The sequence below is a fragment of the Chanodichthys erythropterus genome, chromosome 16 (genome assembly GCF_024489055.1).
Source record: "Chanodichthys erythropterus isolate Z2021 chromosome 16, ASM2448905v1, whole genome shotgun sequence".
NCBI lineage: Eukaryota > Metazoa > Chordata > Actinopteri > Cypriniformes > Xenocyprididae > Chanodichthys > Chanodichthys erythropterus.
In genome coordinates, this window is record NC_090236.1 from 19,723,343 (window position 1) to 19,740,576 (window position 17,234).

Here is a 17,234-nt window from a genome sequence, read left to right on the forward strand (position 1 = left end):
ATATTTTATTATGATTTATGGTTAGTACGATTATGAGCTTAATCATCAGTTTGATATGCAAAAAAAGTTGTTCACATGAGGTAAAGTTTAAGTGCAATAATGCTTAAATCTCAACCCACTACTAGTTTGTCCCTCAAAGTACCAGAGGAAACTTGTATGATTAAGAAGATGATTAAATATCTGCATCATTTTCATTTGTTTTCAGGGCTGTCAATCACCCTCAATACCCATCAGTGCTCCAGGCCCTTGAGATAGAGAATCCAGTTGTGGCCAACTGCCTGATAGGCATGAGAGGAATTGAAACCATTCTGCTCATCAAGGTGAAACCAAGAGGAGGACCACAAGCATTTAACTGTTTGATCATGATACTTTTCCACATCCTGTGAGGTGAAGAGCTCTGTTCATCTTTCCCACAGAACGCTGCAGAAGCGAGAAGGGTCATGCAGGGTGAACACCCACCACACAATTGCAGGGAGGCCTTCACAATTGAGGGGGACCAGGTCTACAATGATCGTTACTACTCCTCCGGACAGAACAGAGCACAGTACCTCACCAAAGATGTTGAAGAGGAAATCAGGTTTGCAAACATTAAACTCACTTTTGAGATGCATGGCTAAAAATAAATCAATTGTTTATCGTAGTCTTTGGTCTTTCAAATTTAAAATTCTAAAATTGTAATAAAAAAAAATACAAAGATATTTTTACATCAGAACTTTTAGAAAGTAAAGGCCTGTTCATACCAATAGCGATAATTATAATCATAAAGATATAGTTGTAAAAATCTCCCTAAATGTAAAAGAATAATTTTGTCCTAACCAGCCACAATGACGATACACTGCGAGAGTATGCTAGAGTTGTTTAATGTTCATGTTTTATGTCTTTTATTTTGTAGTTTGATTCATGTTGCTTGTTTGTGTCATGCTTCCCTTGCTCCTCGTGCTCCTAGGTGTGTTGACGCAGCCTCGTAATTCCTGTAGTTACGAGATTCTAGCTTGTAAAAAGCTTTCACGTCCTTGTAGAGCTCGTAATTACAGCTTGTAAGCTGGGAGTTTTCTGAAAGCTCCCAGATGTACCACATGGCCGGTATACCACCTGATCGCTGTAGATTCATTTAGGCGTTGATAGTGGTGCCATACAGTAGAAATGCATAATTCCCAGTCAAAGGACGTGAACAGCTCAGAATACAACGTCATGTGTTGTCATCACAAGTAGGGCTGCACGATTAATCGCATGCTATTCTCATGCGCATTTCGTCAGTAAAGCCGGTTCCCTGATTACCGCTAAATCGCCATCACCTGCTTTCAAATGAAGCGGCATTTAATAGACAGAGCCGTAGATCACTGAAAAGCCACGCAATATCGCGTTCATATCGCAGATGAATCGCCTGCGATAATGAACGCGATATTGCGTGGCTTGTCTGTGAACTACGCCTCTGTCTATTAAAAGGCGCTCCGTTTAAAAGCAGGTGATGGCGATTTAGCGGTAATCAGGGAACCGGCTTTACTGACGAAATGCGCGTGAGAATAGCATGCGATTAATCGTGCAGCCCTAATCACAAGATTTCGGAAAATACAAGGTGGTGTGCCGTGAACGCAGCACCTTTAGTCAACGTGTCATGTTCTGGTTGTTTATGGTCATGTGTTTCTGAGTTCTGTTCTGTCTTTGGTTCCCTTGTTCCTTGTGTCAATTGCCCATTGATTGTCTCAGTCATGTGTTCACTAAGTTAATGTATTTAAGCCTCTTGTTCTCCATGTTACTTTGACGTGTATTGATAACGTAACCCTGCTGTTGGGGAGTGTCATGTCAAATCGAGCATGTATTTCTAACTGCCAAAATGTCATAAATCCAGTACATTTAATCAAATTACCTCATCATTTGCAGTCAAAAATGACTGCATCCACACAAGCAGCATGCATATGATAGATTGTGTGCAGCATGCTGCCTTACATTGCGCTAAATTACTGTCATTCTCCTTTGTAAAAGTAAGGATTTAGCACTTACTCGCAATGAAGAACAAATATAGACACAGATAATGGATTAACTTCGATTTAAGACTCAAACTTTCTCTGATACAAAAACATACCTTGTGTGAGTTCTTGTATTTAATGATGATAGGAATGCAATTGTTCCCCAAATATCCACATGACTGCAAACATGACATTATTATACAACAAGTCAAAAAATAAAACTTACTGTACTGTCAGTATTTACTCTATTTTGAAATGAAATAATAGTTCTAACGAAAACCACAGCAGAACTACAACACATGTCTGTTTCGTGAACAATTCTGATGCTTTGAACGAATTGTAAGTTTCAATGGCTGCGTCTGTACGGCAGCGTTTGTGCATGAAGGTACCTCACGAAATTGATTTCGGACAGACTTCTGAGGCAGCGTAAGAGTTTAATGATCTACAGCAGTGGTCACCAACCTTTTTAAGCCCAAGATCCCTGACTTCGACCTTTTTGAAAAACAAGATCTACTTGATAGAAAAAGACAGCCCAGATTGTATTTAGTATTTTTTTTGCGTGGTCAATGTAGATTCTGATTTATTTATTTATTTTTACAAGCAAATTTGCCGATTCGGATACTGGTTGCAGATATTTATTATTAATATTATTATAATAAACAAAAAAATATTCATATTATAATAAACAAAAATACATAGCCATTTCAAATTAGAGGGAACCACTGCTTTTTAATCAATCCAAACAAAGATGCTACGCACGTTGCAGTTGTTTTTTATTTGAATTAGATTTAATTTCAAGATTTAAAGCTAAAACAGAATGGTCTGACTTTATCTTTGTGAAATTATAAATGCTACACATACAAAAAAAGCATGAAACAAAAACAGCAGGCTGAATGAGATGCAGTTCCCTTTCATGGGAACATCGACGCTGTGTAAGCGCTTTGGGAACGCCTCTGCGTGTTACGTCTTGAAGCACTCGTGAAATCGAACCAATAGTGTGACGGGACGTCAGAGCGGGTGACGTCACGGACCAGGAAACTATAAAGCACCCTTGAGAACAAAGAACGCCAGCTTCTGAAGTCTTCAGCAGCGCTCTGTGTTATCGTGTGTCTTATTTGGTGTTGTCTGTCCCTTTATATTTACACAGCAAACAAAATATCTCTTCGTCCGAGGACAAGAGTATTTTAGTTCACCAAAGCACATATATACATACATATATATATATATTAAGACACAAATGGCGAGTTCAAGCAAGCAACAGTTTGTTAAGTGTGTTCATCCCTGCCCTCGCTTCATCTCGGGCGGGGATACACACGAGATGTGCGTTGCTTGTTTGGGAGTGGAGCATGCACAGGCAGCTCTCGAGGGAGCTGTCTGTGTACATTGTGAAAAGCTAACGCTCCGTGTACTCCGATCACGCCGCGCGTTCTTTGATAAAAAAGAGGACGCCGCGGCGAGTGTTCCCCAGGGCTCGGGTCCCGCTGCTGCCGAGGCACAGCGGCGGCTTCAGTCCTGGGGTTCACAGATGGATCTGGCGGAGGGGCTAGAGACGGGTCCTGCCCTATCTCAGCCTTCACCCGCCAGACCCAGTGTCTCTCCCCTGGCTGCGGAAGCACGCGCTGCAGTTTCTTCCCCCAGGGTAGAGGCACCTGCACCGGCGCTTCTCTTATCCAGCTCCGAGGAGATGGATGTAGCGAGCGTCGGGGCTGGAGATGAGGACCCGCCATCCTCATCTCCAGCTCATGAGGAGCTTTTAGATGTTGTGACTCGGGCGGTGGCAAAGTTAAAAATAGAATGGCCAGAAGAAAGATCAGAAGCGCAAACAAAAAGCAAACTGGATGAGCGCTTTCTCCCCGCCCGATCACAGCCTCAGCCCCGGGGATTACCTTTTTTCCACGATCTCCACACTGAGGTGTCGAGATCGTGGCATAAGCCAGCACAATTTCGTGTTTACAATCCACAAACCACTCTATATAGTAATATAGTAGGAGGTAAAGAGCACGGTTATGGGGCGATGCCTCAGGTCGAGGAGACGCTCGCGAGCTATCTCTCGCCTGAGACGGCATCGTCCCTAAAATCCCCGACTTTGCCCACCAGACCCCTGCGTACAACATCAGCGCTGGTGGGCAGGGCTTATGCCTCAGCAGGTCAGGCGGCCGCATGTCTCCACACTATGGCCATCCTCCAGGCATATCAAGCCGACCTGCTGGGGGAGATAGACGAGAGTGGCGAGGCGACTTTTGATGCGATCCAAGAGCTCAGGAAGGCTACCGACTTATCTCTCCGGGCCACCAAGGAGACGGTGAAATCAATAGGCCGCTCTGTGGCAGCCCTGGTGGCCACGGAGAGACATTTATGGCTCAATCTGTCAGACATAAAAGAGCGAGATAAGTCTGTGCTTCTAGATGCACCTGTGTCTCCCCTGGGCCTCTTCGGCGACTCGGTTACATCTGTCGTCGAGAGGTTCCAGGAGGCAAAAAGACAGTCGGCGGCCTTCCAAAAGTTCCTCCCTCGCCGTCTACAAGCTCCTCGACTGCGCATAGAGCGCAACAAAAACAAAGTGTTGCCACCCGTACTCCCCCGCAAAGATCTTGGGGACCGGGGAGGGCAACGCAAGCGAAGCCTTCCAGGGGTAAGACAGATCTGCGGACTGTCATTATCGCTAGGAAGGCTTCGAAGAAGTCCTGACGCCAGGGGTTCAGGACTTCTGAGGGCAGCCCCCTCCGGAGAGGGTCTTGTAAAATTAAAATCTATAATACTAACCCCTCTTCGGCGCCCTCAGGGGGCCGTTCTGCCAACCCCGCCGTCTCGTGCATTACGGGGCGCAGCGGTCCCCACCGACCCTCTGAGGAGGGCCGGTCAGCGCTTGATTCGACTTCTTCCTGCCGGCGCGCCGCTCCAGGGCGTCGAGCCAAGTGCTCAAAAAACACCAGAGACCAGCCTCAAGAGGTTGGTTCCCTTAGTAGAATTTTTGGAAGAATGGAAACGTCTTCCCAATATTTCTCAGTGGGTACTGCAGATGATAGAAAAGGGTTACAAAATACAATTCGGGTCTCGCCCACCCCAGTTCAACGGGGTCCTCCCTACAGTGGTGGGCCCCCAGCAGTCTCTGGTCATGGAACAAGAAGTTATGACACTTTTGCAAAAAGGAGCTATAGAGAGGGTTCCTCCTCCCGGCAAACAGTCAGGGTTTTACAGCCGCTACTTCATAGTTCCGAAGAAGGATGGAGGGTTGCGTCCTATTCTAGATTTACGCATGTTAAATCGCTCAGTACAAAAGCTCAAGTTCAAGATGCTTACACTCAGACAGATCACTACACAGATCAGGTCCGAGGACTGGTTCGTGACAATAGATCTGAAAGACGCGTACTTTCATGTGTCAATCCATCCTTCACATTGGAAGTTCCTCAGGTTTGCTTTCGGGGGCGAAGCTTACCAATACAAGGTTCTTTCGTTTGGCCTATCTCTTTCACCCCGCACCTTCACAAAGTGCGTGGATGCGGCTTTGGCTCCGCTGAGACTCCAGGGCATCCGCGTGCTGAATTATATCGACGATTGGTTGATTCTGGCTCAATCAGAGTAACAGGCAGCTCAACATCGAGATGTAGTTCTGTCACACATGAGAAGGTTAGGGTTGAGACTCAATACCAAGAAGAGTGTGCTTCTTCCAGCTCAAACTACCAGCTATCTAGGGGTGGTTTGGAATTCCACGACGATGCAGGCACATCTGTCTCCTGCCCGGGTGAATTCTATTCTCTCAACCGTGAAAGGGGTGAAATTAGGCCAGTCACTCACTGTAAAACAGTTTCAGAAACTGTTAGGTCTGATGGCAGCCGCCTCCAACGTGATACCTTTTGGTCTGCTGCACATGAGACCGTTACAGTGGTGGCTCAGAACCAGGGGGTTTTCTCCGAGGGGAAATCCTTTTCGCACAATCAAGGTCACGCGGCGGTGCCTTCGTGCCTTGGCAGTGTGGAAGAAACCCTGGTTTCTGTCCCAAGGTCCTGTGCTGGGGGCTCCTTGTCGTCGCAAAATGCTAACGACGGATGCGTCTCTCACAGGCTGGGGAGCGATCATGAGTGGTCGCCCAGCTCAGGGTCTTTGGGGGGACCATCATCGCTCCTGGCATATAAATCGGCTGGAGATGATGGCGGTATTTCGAGCACTCAAATACTTCCTCCCAGACCTAAGGGGCCATCATGTGTTAGTTCGTACAGACAACATGTCAGTGGTCTCCTATATCAACCATCAGGGGGGTCTGAGGTCTCGCCAGCTGTGCAAATTATCACATCAGATCCTCCTATGGTCCCAGGAAAAATTTCTCTCTCTGAGAGCAGCTCATATCCCGGGACATCAAAATGTGGGGGCAGACATCCTGTCGAGGCAGGGGCCGAGGCCCGGGGAATGGAGGCTCCACCCCGAGGTGGTGGAGCTGATATGGAAGAATTTCGGTCGCGCAGAAGTCGACTTGTTTGCCTCGAAAGAGACGTCTCATTGCCCGTTGTGGTATTCTTTGACTCATCCAGCCCCTCTGGCCTGTACGCATTTCCCCCGATTGCTCTGCTCCCCGGAGTTCTGGAGAGGGTTCGACGGGACGGGGTTCGTCTAATAGTGGTAGCCCCGTTCTGGCCGACCCGGATATGGTTCACGGATCTAGTATCCCTCTTAGAAGGCTCCCCTATGGAGATTCCAATCAGGCAGGACCTTCTGTCTCAAGCGGGCGGCTCAATAGTTCACCCCCGCCCGGAGATATGGAAATTGTGGGCCTGGCCCCTGAGGGGGCCGAGCTCATAGAATCCGGTCTCTCAACTGAGGTTGTAGAGACCATTCTCCACTCCAGAGCTCCATCCACGAGAAAACTTTTGGTATAAGTGGAAGCTGTTTGCTACTTGGTGTAGCCGTTTACAGGTGGATCCGTTCCACTCTTCCATCAGTCATGTACTGCAATTTCTCCAAGAAAAATTCTCGGATGGTTTAACCCCTTCTACATTGAAGGTATATATTGCAGCGATTTCTGCTTATCACGCTAAAATAGAAGGCGTTTCTGTGGGTAGAAACCCTTTAGTCATACGTTTTCTCTGTGGTACTCAGAGGCTGAGGCCTGTGGTACGCACAAAAACTCCGTCCTGGGACCTAGCCATTGTGTTGGAAGGGTTGGCTGCGGCTCCCTTTGAACCTTTGGAAGAAGTGTCTGAGAAGTTTCTCACTTTGAAAACCATATTTCTTCTGGCCATAACATCTCTCAAAAGAATTGGAGATTTACAAGCACTTTCCGTTGCTCCGTCATGTCTATACTTTGCGCCTGGAATGGTCAAGGCTTTTCTGCATCCTAGACCTGGGTATATTCCCAAGGTCCCTACAAGTGTCCCGGGGCCGATTGTGCTGCAGGCCTTTTGTCCTCCACCTTTTGCAAATGCGGATCAGGAAAAACTAAATCTGCTCTGCCCAGTGAGGGCTTTAGACGCTTATGTCCACAGAGCTGCCCTGTGGCGAAAATCTGAACAATTATTTGTATGTTACGGATCTCCTAACAAAGGAGGTCCGGCGTCCAAGCAGAGAATGAGTAAGTGGGTGGTCGAGGCCATCTCGCTTGCCTATGAGTCCTCCGGGCAGCCTTCTCCGTTGGCTGTCCGGGCACATTCCACCAGGGGTATGGCTGCCTCAAAGGCTTTGATGTTGGGGGTCCCCCTCAATGACATATGTGAGGCTGCTGGGTGGTCGTCTCAGCATACCTTTATTAGGTTCTATAACCTTGACTTGGGCTCCACTCCAGGGTCCTCAGTACTGTCGTCCTGAAAGATAACAGACATGCATTTGGTCTTATGGCCTAGTTGGGATAGCGTTCCCAAAGCGCTTACGCAGCGTCGATGTTCCCATGAAAGGGAACGTCTCGGGTTACGTCTGTAACCCTGGTTCCCTGAATAAGGGAACGAGACGCTGCGTAGCTTAGCCATACTCCCAGCACGCCTGTGAGCGTCTGCTTCATCCCTATTTCAGAAGCTGGCGTTCTTTGTTCTCAAGGGTGCTTTATAGTTTCCTGGTCCTTGACGTCACCCGCTCTGACGTCCCGTCACACTATTGGTTCGATTTCACGAGTGCTTCAAGACGTAACACGCAGAGGCGTTCCCAAAGCGCTTGCGCAGCATCTCGTTCCCTTATTCAGGGATCCAGGGTTACAGACGTAACCCGAGACGATTCACTCTCTGACAGCAGGTGGTGCTTATGGAGCAGCAGTGATACAGCGTTTCCTTGGTTACTGCTGTAAACAAAGCTGAAATGCACTAATAATTAGCTACTTTATTTAGAGGTAAGAGGAAAATAAATGCCATTGCCATCGAAATCTTCCTGAAGACTAATCTCCTTTTTAGAGATGAATTCATAATCCCTCACCCCCAATCCAATGAGAACTAAACAAATATTTAATTATTACAGTAGTAATTTCTCGATAGAAATGATATCAAAATTGAAATATGATGGTCAAAATCGTACATGTATACACAAAATGAGCAGCAAATGCAACTTTCGGACGCCATCTTTATTTTTCTAGCTCAACTTTCACAGAATGGAAAGCACAGGATTGTGGGATATCAAAGGCAGCTAGGGATACATCCATGCTTCCTTCAAAAATCGATCTGAGGAAGGCATCTCATGAGACAGGAAGTGAAGCTAACATTGTATTCGGATGTGCCTTGATGCCTTACTACCTTGAAATATGTCCTCAGAAGGCAGCATTTTCCAGTTTTCGGACGCAGCCCATGATTCATTCACAGCCACATGCTTCGTTACTGAATGAATGACTCGATGACTCACTCATAAAAACAGTGACTTGCTGCCACCTACTGGCGGTTTTAGTTTAATATTTAAAAGTTTTACTTAGTTTTACCATCATTACATTTTTCTCTATTGAACATTTTTTATTTTTTATAAAGTTATTCATAAAGGTAAAAAAAATGCACTGGAAAATCAGTTAAGGGGGCTAATATTGTCCCTTAATGGTAAAGGTGTGACTGCAGTCAAAGTGGAAGAGAGGGGGTATGCAGAAGGATGGTAATCCCTTCAGGGGGTACTCCAAGCTAAAAAGTTTGGGAACCACTGCTGCATGGCGTCCGAAGCTTCAAACATCATCTATCAGTGGTATTGTCATTTCGATACAAGCATCGGTACAGTGTGTGATACAGTAGTGCTTTGAAAACTGTGTCGGAGCATCAGAGCCCGGTATCAACCGTCTCATCACTAATCAGATGGGCTTTAATGATGTTGCCCTTAAGGGCATTTTTCGCAATGGTCTTACAGACCATTTGAATTATTTAATGCCTGTGAGCACTGTCCCATGGACTCTTGCCCAGTATATGGACTTTGCCCTTTTACTGCCCTGTGCACGCCATGCCTGCCAAGTCAAGGCCTGTTCATGTTATGCCTGCCAGGTCAGTACCTCTTCAGACAAGATGGCTTCTCCGCCTGTGTCTTCAGACAAGATGGCTTCTCCGCCTGTGTCTTCAGACAAGATGGCTTCTCCGCCTGTGTCTTCAGACAAGATGGCTTCTCCGCCTGTGTCTTCAGACAAGATGGCTGCTCCGCCTATGTCTTCAGACAAGATGGCCTCTATGCCAGAGTTTCTTCATGTTATGCCAGCCAGGTCAGTGTCTGTTCACATCATGCCTGCCATGTCTGAACTCACAGCCAAGATGGCTGCCATGCCTGAGCCCTCAGCCAAGATGGCTGCCACACCTGAGCACTGCTCCACAGCCTGCCACTGCACCACGACCCATGTCTGTCACTGCACCATGATCCAGGCCCACCACTGCTCCATGGTCCAGGTCCACCAATGCTCCACAGCCTGCCACTGCACAATGATCCAGGCCCACCACTGCTCCAAGGTCTAAGTCTACCCATGCTCCATGGACCAGGTCCAACTCTGCTCCTTGACCCTATGCCCTCCATCCCTCCCCCAAGACCACCTCCGCTCCATCACCCACCTGGACTTTCTAGTCATGTATAGTTTAGTTTTTTTGTTTTGTTGGGCATCGGGAACTGCCCACAGAGGGGGGAATCTGTAATGTAGAGTTATGTTTTATGTTCTTGTTTCGTTTCTTTTATTTTGTAGTTTGATTCATGTTGCTTGTTTGTGTCATGCTTCCCTTGCTCCTCATGTGTTCCTTTAGTCAATGTGTCATGTTCTGATTGGTTGTTTATGGTCATGTGCTTCTGAGTTCTGTTCTGTCTTTGGTTCCCTTGTTCCTTGTGTCAATTGCCCATTGTTTGTCTTAGTCGTGTGTTCACTAAGTTCATGTATTTAAGCCTCTTGTTCTCCATTTTACTTTGATGTGTATTGATAATGTAACCCTGCTGTTGGTGAGTGTCATGTTCAAGTCTGCTCATGTTCAAGTCAAATCAAGTGGTTGCTTTGTTTGTTATTCAATAAACTGCACATGGGTTCATTAACTCGCCTACAGTTGGACTGATCGTTACAATTCTATGATCAAGACTAACAGTTGCTCAGTATGTATTTTTAATGATGTTAGCATGGTATAATATTTATGAATTTGATTATGTACGTATCCATTTTGTGAATGCAATGAGCTTGTAGAGAGACTCCACCCACATTTTGATTTAATTTGTCACATCCCATCACGTCATGCCTGATGTGGACAGACAAATTCCTTGTCTCTGGAATCTTATCACATTGCATCGTGTTATAATATGGTGTTAGACAGTTCTTGGCATTGTAAATGTCATGAACATTGTGTGTGTGTGTCCCTGTATTTTTGTTGTTATTTTACTTGGATGTTACATTAATTTGATGTTGACTTGGATTTGGAATTGATATTCTTATGTACTGTTTTCTATTGAGCTTATAAACAATAAAGAATGATCAAAACTGTTTTTCTTTGTTCTGCAGACATTTGCGGTCTGCCTTACATTCCCAGAGAACACAGTTGGATCGCTTTCAGCAGGACATGCAGCAGATTAATGAGGAATTAAAACAGAACCAAATTCTTCTTTGCAGAGCCTATGAAGACCAAAAGAAGGCCCAGGTCACTAAACACCAGCCATGCACAGACCACATCATCGTGTTTAACTGAATTTGGCCTAATATGCATTTTTTGTTGTTGTTTATTTTGTCTAACAGGAGCATTGTCAGAAGCTTCAGGCAGAGCTGACGGAATTGCAGAATGTTGAGGAAGCACAGTCAGAGGACTTGAAACCTTTGGTACCAAACAGATTCGCTCATTATGAGTGTGATGGTGGATTTCTGTCTTATTATGTCTCTGTGTTCAGGAGGAGGAACTGGAGGAGCTTAGCAGCCGGATAAGCGTATCTCAAGTGGAATTTGAAGCTGCACTGAAGCAGACGCAGACACACAAGGAGGAATGTGAGGAGGCCGAACAGCTCTACGGGCAGCAGAGGAAAGCTTTTAACAGCATCGCAGAGGAAGCTGAGCCCATTAAGGTCTGAGAACTTTTATTCAAGAGTGTGTGTTACTTCATTACGTCCTCCTGACCAACTGATTCTGGATGACTTTTAACCACCAGATTCCTCTCAGCTAAGGTTTAAATAGGCAGCTTCAGGCCATATGCCCTTTTTCAAAGTCTTGATTTTGTTTTGGGGTCTACTAGAATGTTTTCATTATTTTTCACATATTTAAAATTATTGCAGCACATTTTTCACAGTCTGTCAGTAACACACTATTTATGAAGCCCCTCCTTCTGAAATGTGCAATGTGTTCTGATTGGTCAGCTGGACGGGTGTGTTGTGATTAGTCAACCACTTTGAGCGTGTTTCCGAAAAGTCACACCCCTTTACCTTAACCACTGCACACTATTAACGCAACTCAACCAGGCTTCACCCCATTTTTTTGCTTATGTCTTGGGCGAGAATTATTTAAATAAGGAATATTGTGACATCTGCGTTCCCACAAGAAAACTCAAGAAGACTACAATGAAGGCGTTTCAGGGAGTTCAGAAACAATGCAAAGCTTAATTTTTTTAACTGTATTTTGTCCTGTATTTTGGCAGTTTAATTGAGCAGTGTTCAGTCTTGAGCCTACTCAGTATGGATTACCTGAGTTCTAGAACAGTTAAGTGATGTTGCCATTTGGCCTACATTGTTTTGTTTTAAACTATGACTGACCTTTTCATTGTATTTGAAAACCAAGATCAAGTAAGAGTTATCTGAGCCTCTGAGTTTGCCTTTCCTTCTGCACATGGGTCTTCTAAAAACTGTCTTCCCCAGTAGACCAGAGGTGGAGAAGTAGCTTTCCATTGCTTTGTGAGTCCCAAAATGGCTGTACAGCATTAGGCACATCACGCCTGTGGTCTGGCCAGCCTTGTTGGATTGTTTCTTGAAGACCGCTGAGCTCCTTCTTTGTGCGGTCCTGGAGCTCTGAATATTTCTGCTCACTTATTGAAACAAAGTTGAGTATAGAGAGACACACTCAAAGCCTTCTATCTCTGGTTTGTTTTCCGGTAACTGAGCTCTATACAGTGTGTCAGGCAGTTCCATGTCCTTTCCTCATCTGTACTTAACAGTCAGATCATACCACTTCAGGCGGAGGTGCATTCTCTGTATGCGCATGGGGGTGGAGAGCAGTGGCTTTCTGAAAATATCTTCCAGAGGCTTATGGTCAATGTACACTGTGATGTGGTTTCCAAATATGTAATTGTGGAACTTTACACATGCATGAACTATTGAGAGCATCTCTTTCTCAATTTGCGCGTAGCACACTTCTGTATCTGTCAGTGACCTGGATGAGAAAGCAACTGGATGACTGTCCTGTTGATAGACAGCACCAAAGTTATTGCTGCTGGAATCACAGAAGATCTTGACAGGCTTGGATGGATCAAAAAATTGTAGCACTGGGGACTAAGTCCTTGAATTTGTCAAGGCTTGTTGTTGTGCTGGTTGCCATGCATAAGCTTTCAGGAGCTGTCTTAGAGGGGCATCGACTTCACTGAGGTCTTGCAGGAATTTTGACAGATAGATCCATCTTTGTCTGTTGTTGTTGGCATGGACTTGGCAGCCTCTATTTTATCTGAGTCTGACTTCAGACCATCTGATGTTATCAAGTGTCCTACGTAGGGCACAGAAGATTGCTTGATGTGGCATTTGTCGAAGTTCAGACTGTAGCTTGTTGCTTTCTGAATTACTTTGTGGAGGGTCTCATCGTGTTCCTTTGCTGAGGGTACTGCGATGAGAATGTCGTCCATGACACTTATTGTTCCGCTAATGCCCTCAAGCATCTCATCCATAATACACTGAAAGATTTCTAGTGCACATTTCAGGCCAAAAGGAAGCCTAAGCCACATCAATCTACAAATGGGCGTGTTAAAGGTTGTCAGAAATGATGATGCTTCCTCTAGGTCCTGGGAGAACGTGAGCCTTTCAAATAGTTTGTGACAGACCTATGGCTGCTTGTCAAAAACTGCTAACAAAATTATGCAAACGGTGATGAGATGATCCTCGACCACATTGTATTCGGGATACATTCACCAAAAGTGAGAGAGAAACATTTAAATGTGGACTCAAATTAACACTCAAAAAAGCGATAGATGTCACTAGATCTCAGGAGTTGGCTCAAGCACAGTTAAAAACTATTTCAAGCAGCATGAGTACTTTATGTGAACATGCAGTGCATGCAATTTTGCGCAAGAAATGCAGTAAAAACTTGAGAGAACCTAGAAATGCTACTCCAGCAAGCCCCAAACTATGCAGATATTGTGGAAACAAACTGCATGCTGACCGATCTTACTGTCCTGCAAGAGGGAAAGTGTGCAAAGTATGCGGGAAAATAAACCACTTTGCTCAGACTTGCTGTCACATATATATGTCAGTCACCTGGGCATCGAAAAGAGCAAGTAGAGAGCACGTGATATCATGTTCTGGCCACGTATCGTCCCTCCAACACCAAAGACCATAGCTGTCAACCCTCCCGTTTTTTTCCGGGTTTCTCACGTATTTTAACTCTTTTACCGCTGTCTTCCCGTTTTAGTATTTTCCCGTAAAATATCCTGTATTTTTACACTCTGATTGTGTTAACTCAGAACACTCAACTATCTGTGTCGTGAAGTGACTTGCACTTGACCACGGGCGATGCACGTATGCATGTGCCGAACGCGTCTTTCCGCGCTCATGGAGTTTCTTTGAAAGGCTCGTGGGAAATGACGTATATAAATTATAATGGACATCGCGAGAAATGGGAACACGGGGGCACCGCGATGCGACTGCAAAGGGCACTTTCACTTTCACGATCAAAGTGCACACCACTGATAAGCATTGTAAATGCAGTATTATAGTATTATAGTATACACATGCCAATTAAATGCGCAGTTCTCCTCTCGTGTGTCCTCCTCACTTGACGAGGCAATATCACTTTCGTTTCGCTTTCAGATATCTCTTTTATAGATGCCATCAATGCTTTTACCTTTCTAGATGTATTTACCGAAATCAAAACAGTCCATAAACTATAAATCTTCACGAAAACTTCTTCAAACGTCTTCAAATATTGGCTTGATTAGAAACGCTAACTTTCAGGCATGATTTATATACCATCGATCTGTCCTAAAACGTTAGCACGATTTGATCAATGGTTTGGAGATCGCGTTTCTTCTTTCTAGAACGCATTTCCGTTGATTTATTGACAAACAAAAGCTCACAGAAACGTGAAAATGAAAATGGTCTCATTTGAAAGAAAATATCCTAATTTAAAAGATGATATAGTGCAGTGGTCGCCAACCCGTCGATCGCGATCGACCGGTCGATCTTTATCACTGTTCCAGTAGCTCGTGAAAATAACAGAAATATCTCCAGTCTTTGTACTGTATTTTTGTATTTATTTTATTTTTTGGGCGCTACTGGGACAGACAGATAAAGGTAAATAGCCCACATCATTTCTGAGTCTGTAAACAGCCGTTAACAAGAGGACAGAGACGCTTAAGACGGACGCAGAGAGGAGACAATTCTGTAGCAGGCAGATCAGCTCACTGTTCACGATACTCGAAATATAGGAAGAAAATATAAATAAAGAATTTGGGTGAGGGCTTATATGAATGCATCTTTAAAAGGAGATCATCTTCAGAAAGATTTCGATGGCAATGACATTTTATTTTCCTCTTACCTATATTAGCAGCTAATTATTAGCGCATTTCAGTATTGTTTACAGCAGTAAAAAAGGAAACACTGTATTACTGCTGCTCCATAAGCGCCACCTGCTGTTGAATTTACGTTTTTGTTTCATGTTTTTTTGTGTATGTAGCATAATTGTAAATTACAATTTCACAAAGATAAAGTCAGACTGTTCTGTTTCTGCTTTAAATCCAGAAATTAAATCTAATTAAAAAATAAAAATAACTGCTCATGCAACGTGCGTAGTATCTTTGTTTGGATTGTGATCAAAAAGCAGTGGTTCCCAATTTGAAATGGCTATGTATTTTTGTTTATTATAATAATATTAATAATGAATATCTGCAACCAGTATCAGAATCGACCAATTTGCTTGTAAAAATAAATAAATAAATCAGAATCTACAGAAAAAAATACTAAATACAATCTGGGCTGTCTTTTTCTATCAAGTAGATCTTGTCTTTCAAAAAGGTCAAGGTCAGGGATCTTGGGCTTAAAAAGGTTGGTGACCACTGATATAGTGTAACTGATTGAAGCAGCCCTTATCAAAAGTGCAGGGGTCGATGTCTGTCTTCTCAAAACTGCAGGGGTCCTGACCCTCTGTCCCCCGTGCCAACGTAATAATCGTGAAGAAAAAAAAAAAATTATTTTGGGGATGGATTCCGGGAAATCTCCCTTATTTTCAGCATTCAATGTTGACAGCTATGCCAAAGACCCCATTATCAGTCACAAAGTAACAGTTCTGGTGATGGCACTGAGCCACGTGCAACACCAATTAACAGTGTACCACACAATAACATTACACATTACACAAGTCACAGTTCTCATGCAATATGGGGAGGAAGAAAGATTTTTCTGAAGATGAAAAGCATGAAATGTTGCAATGATGTGCAAAAGGCATGAAAACAACTAATATTGTGTGAAAACTGAATGGAGATTATCAAATTATCATAAGATTTGTGAGTGATTTAGAGCACAGCAGAACTCTGTCAGATAAAGGCTTATTAATGAAAGTGAAAAAGATTAATTGTATTAAAAGGGCAGCTATAAAAAAGCCAGTGTTAAGCAGCAAACAGGTATTTGAAGCTGCTGGTGTCTCTGGAGTCTTGAGAAGCTCTCCATGCAGGCTGGCAGTTGTGCGTAAAGATGCATTTTTGCCACCACTAACCAAACCTCACAAAGAGAAACATTTACAGCGGGTGTAGAAATACATTTTCAAACAGTTTTATTGCTGTGGTGTTTTTTTGCAGCATGGGATAGTGCATTGTATTTCAGAAGGCACTATCCTTCTTTTTATACCATAGCTGAAAATGGCCATGAATGGCTATGAACTCCACATATCTTGCAAAAGTCATTTTAATACCCTCAGAGACCCTAAAGGGACCTTCCATCTCACTTCCCAATATTCCGGCCCAAATCATCACCCGCCAGCTCCCTGCTGATGTCACAGTCTTGTTGGAACATAGTGGCCATTCACCAACCATCCAGAAATCCATCCATTGTAGTACGGCATTCGTCAATGAATAAAACTATTTAAAAATGAGTCTTCATGTATTTCTAAACCCACTGTAAATGTTTCTCTTTGTGAGTTTTGGTTTGGAGTGGCTGAAATGCATCTTTACGCACAACTGCAAGTCAGCATGGAGAGCTTCTTGAGACTCCAGAGACACCAGGGGTGCTTCTCAATATCCCTCCTCGTCTCCTCGCTCCTCCGTCCTCCATCCTATGACCCAGAAAACAATCGAGCTCAGCCATCTTGAAGGACATCTCAATTCTCTAATTGCACCGCGAAGAGGCGAGGAACAAGGAGTGAGGAGGCTTCCTGAGGAGTTATGAGCGAGGATATACACAGGTGCATTCTTTGCGGAAGTCTTTCTCATTGAGAAACGTGACGCACGCATAAATTCTCCTCCCCCTTCTTATCTGTCACAATAATTTACATGTATGCTTTACTTTTACAGATTAAATAAACTTTATATCTCATATATTTCAACTAGGCATCTTGCTTTATTAATATTTATTATATTTTTTTAAATAACCAAACTTTAACAATATGTGGGTAGATCCCTCGAGCGCAGCTGATGATGCTTTGAAGTGACGCTAAAGGGAGCGAGGATTTATCATTTCACTTGATTCAATTGCTCCGTC

The 17,234-nt window shown here is 44.2% G+C and overlaps 1 protein-coding gene across 1 annotated transcript in view; it reads left to right on the forward strand.

The window, feature by feature from the left end:
* The window catches only part of LOC137003278 (structural maintenance of chromosomes protein 6-like), a 39,406-nt gene that overhangs the window by 21,122 nt on the left and 1,050 nt on the right, over window positions 1–17,234 (forward strand). Inside the window, exons 7-11 of the mRNA XM_067363378.1 lie at window positions 206–320; window positions 417–577; window positions 10,867–11,002; window positions 11,098–11,178; window positions 11,247–11,417. Of these exons, the coding sequence (XP_067219479.1) occupies window positions 206–320; window positions 417–577; window positions 10,867–11,002; window positions 11,098–11,178; window positions 11,247–11,417 (664 nt within the window). The remainder of the gene's footprint in view (window positions 1–205; window positions 321–416; window positions 578–10,866; window positions 11,003–11,097; window positions 11,179–11,246; window positions 11,418–17,234) is intronic.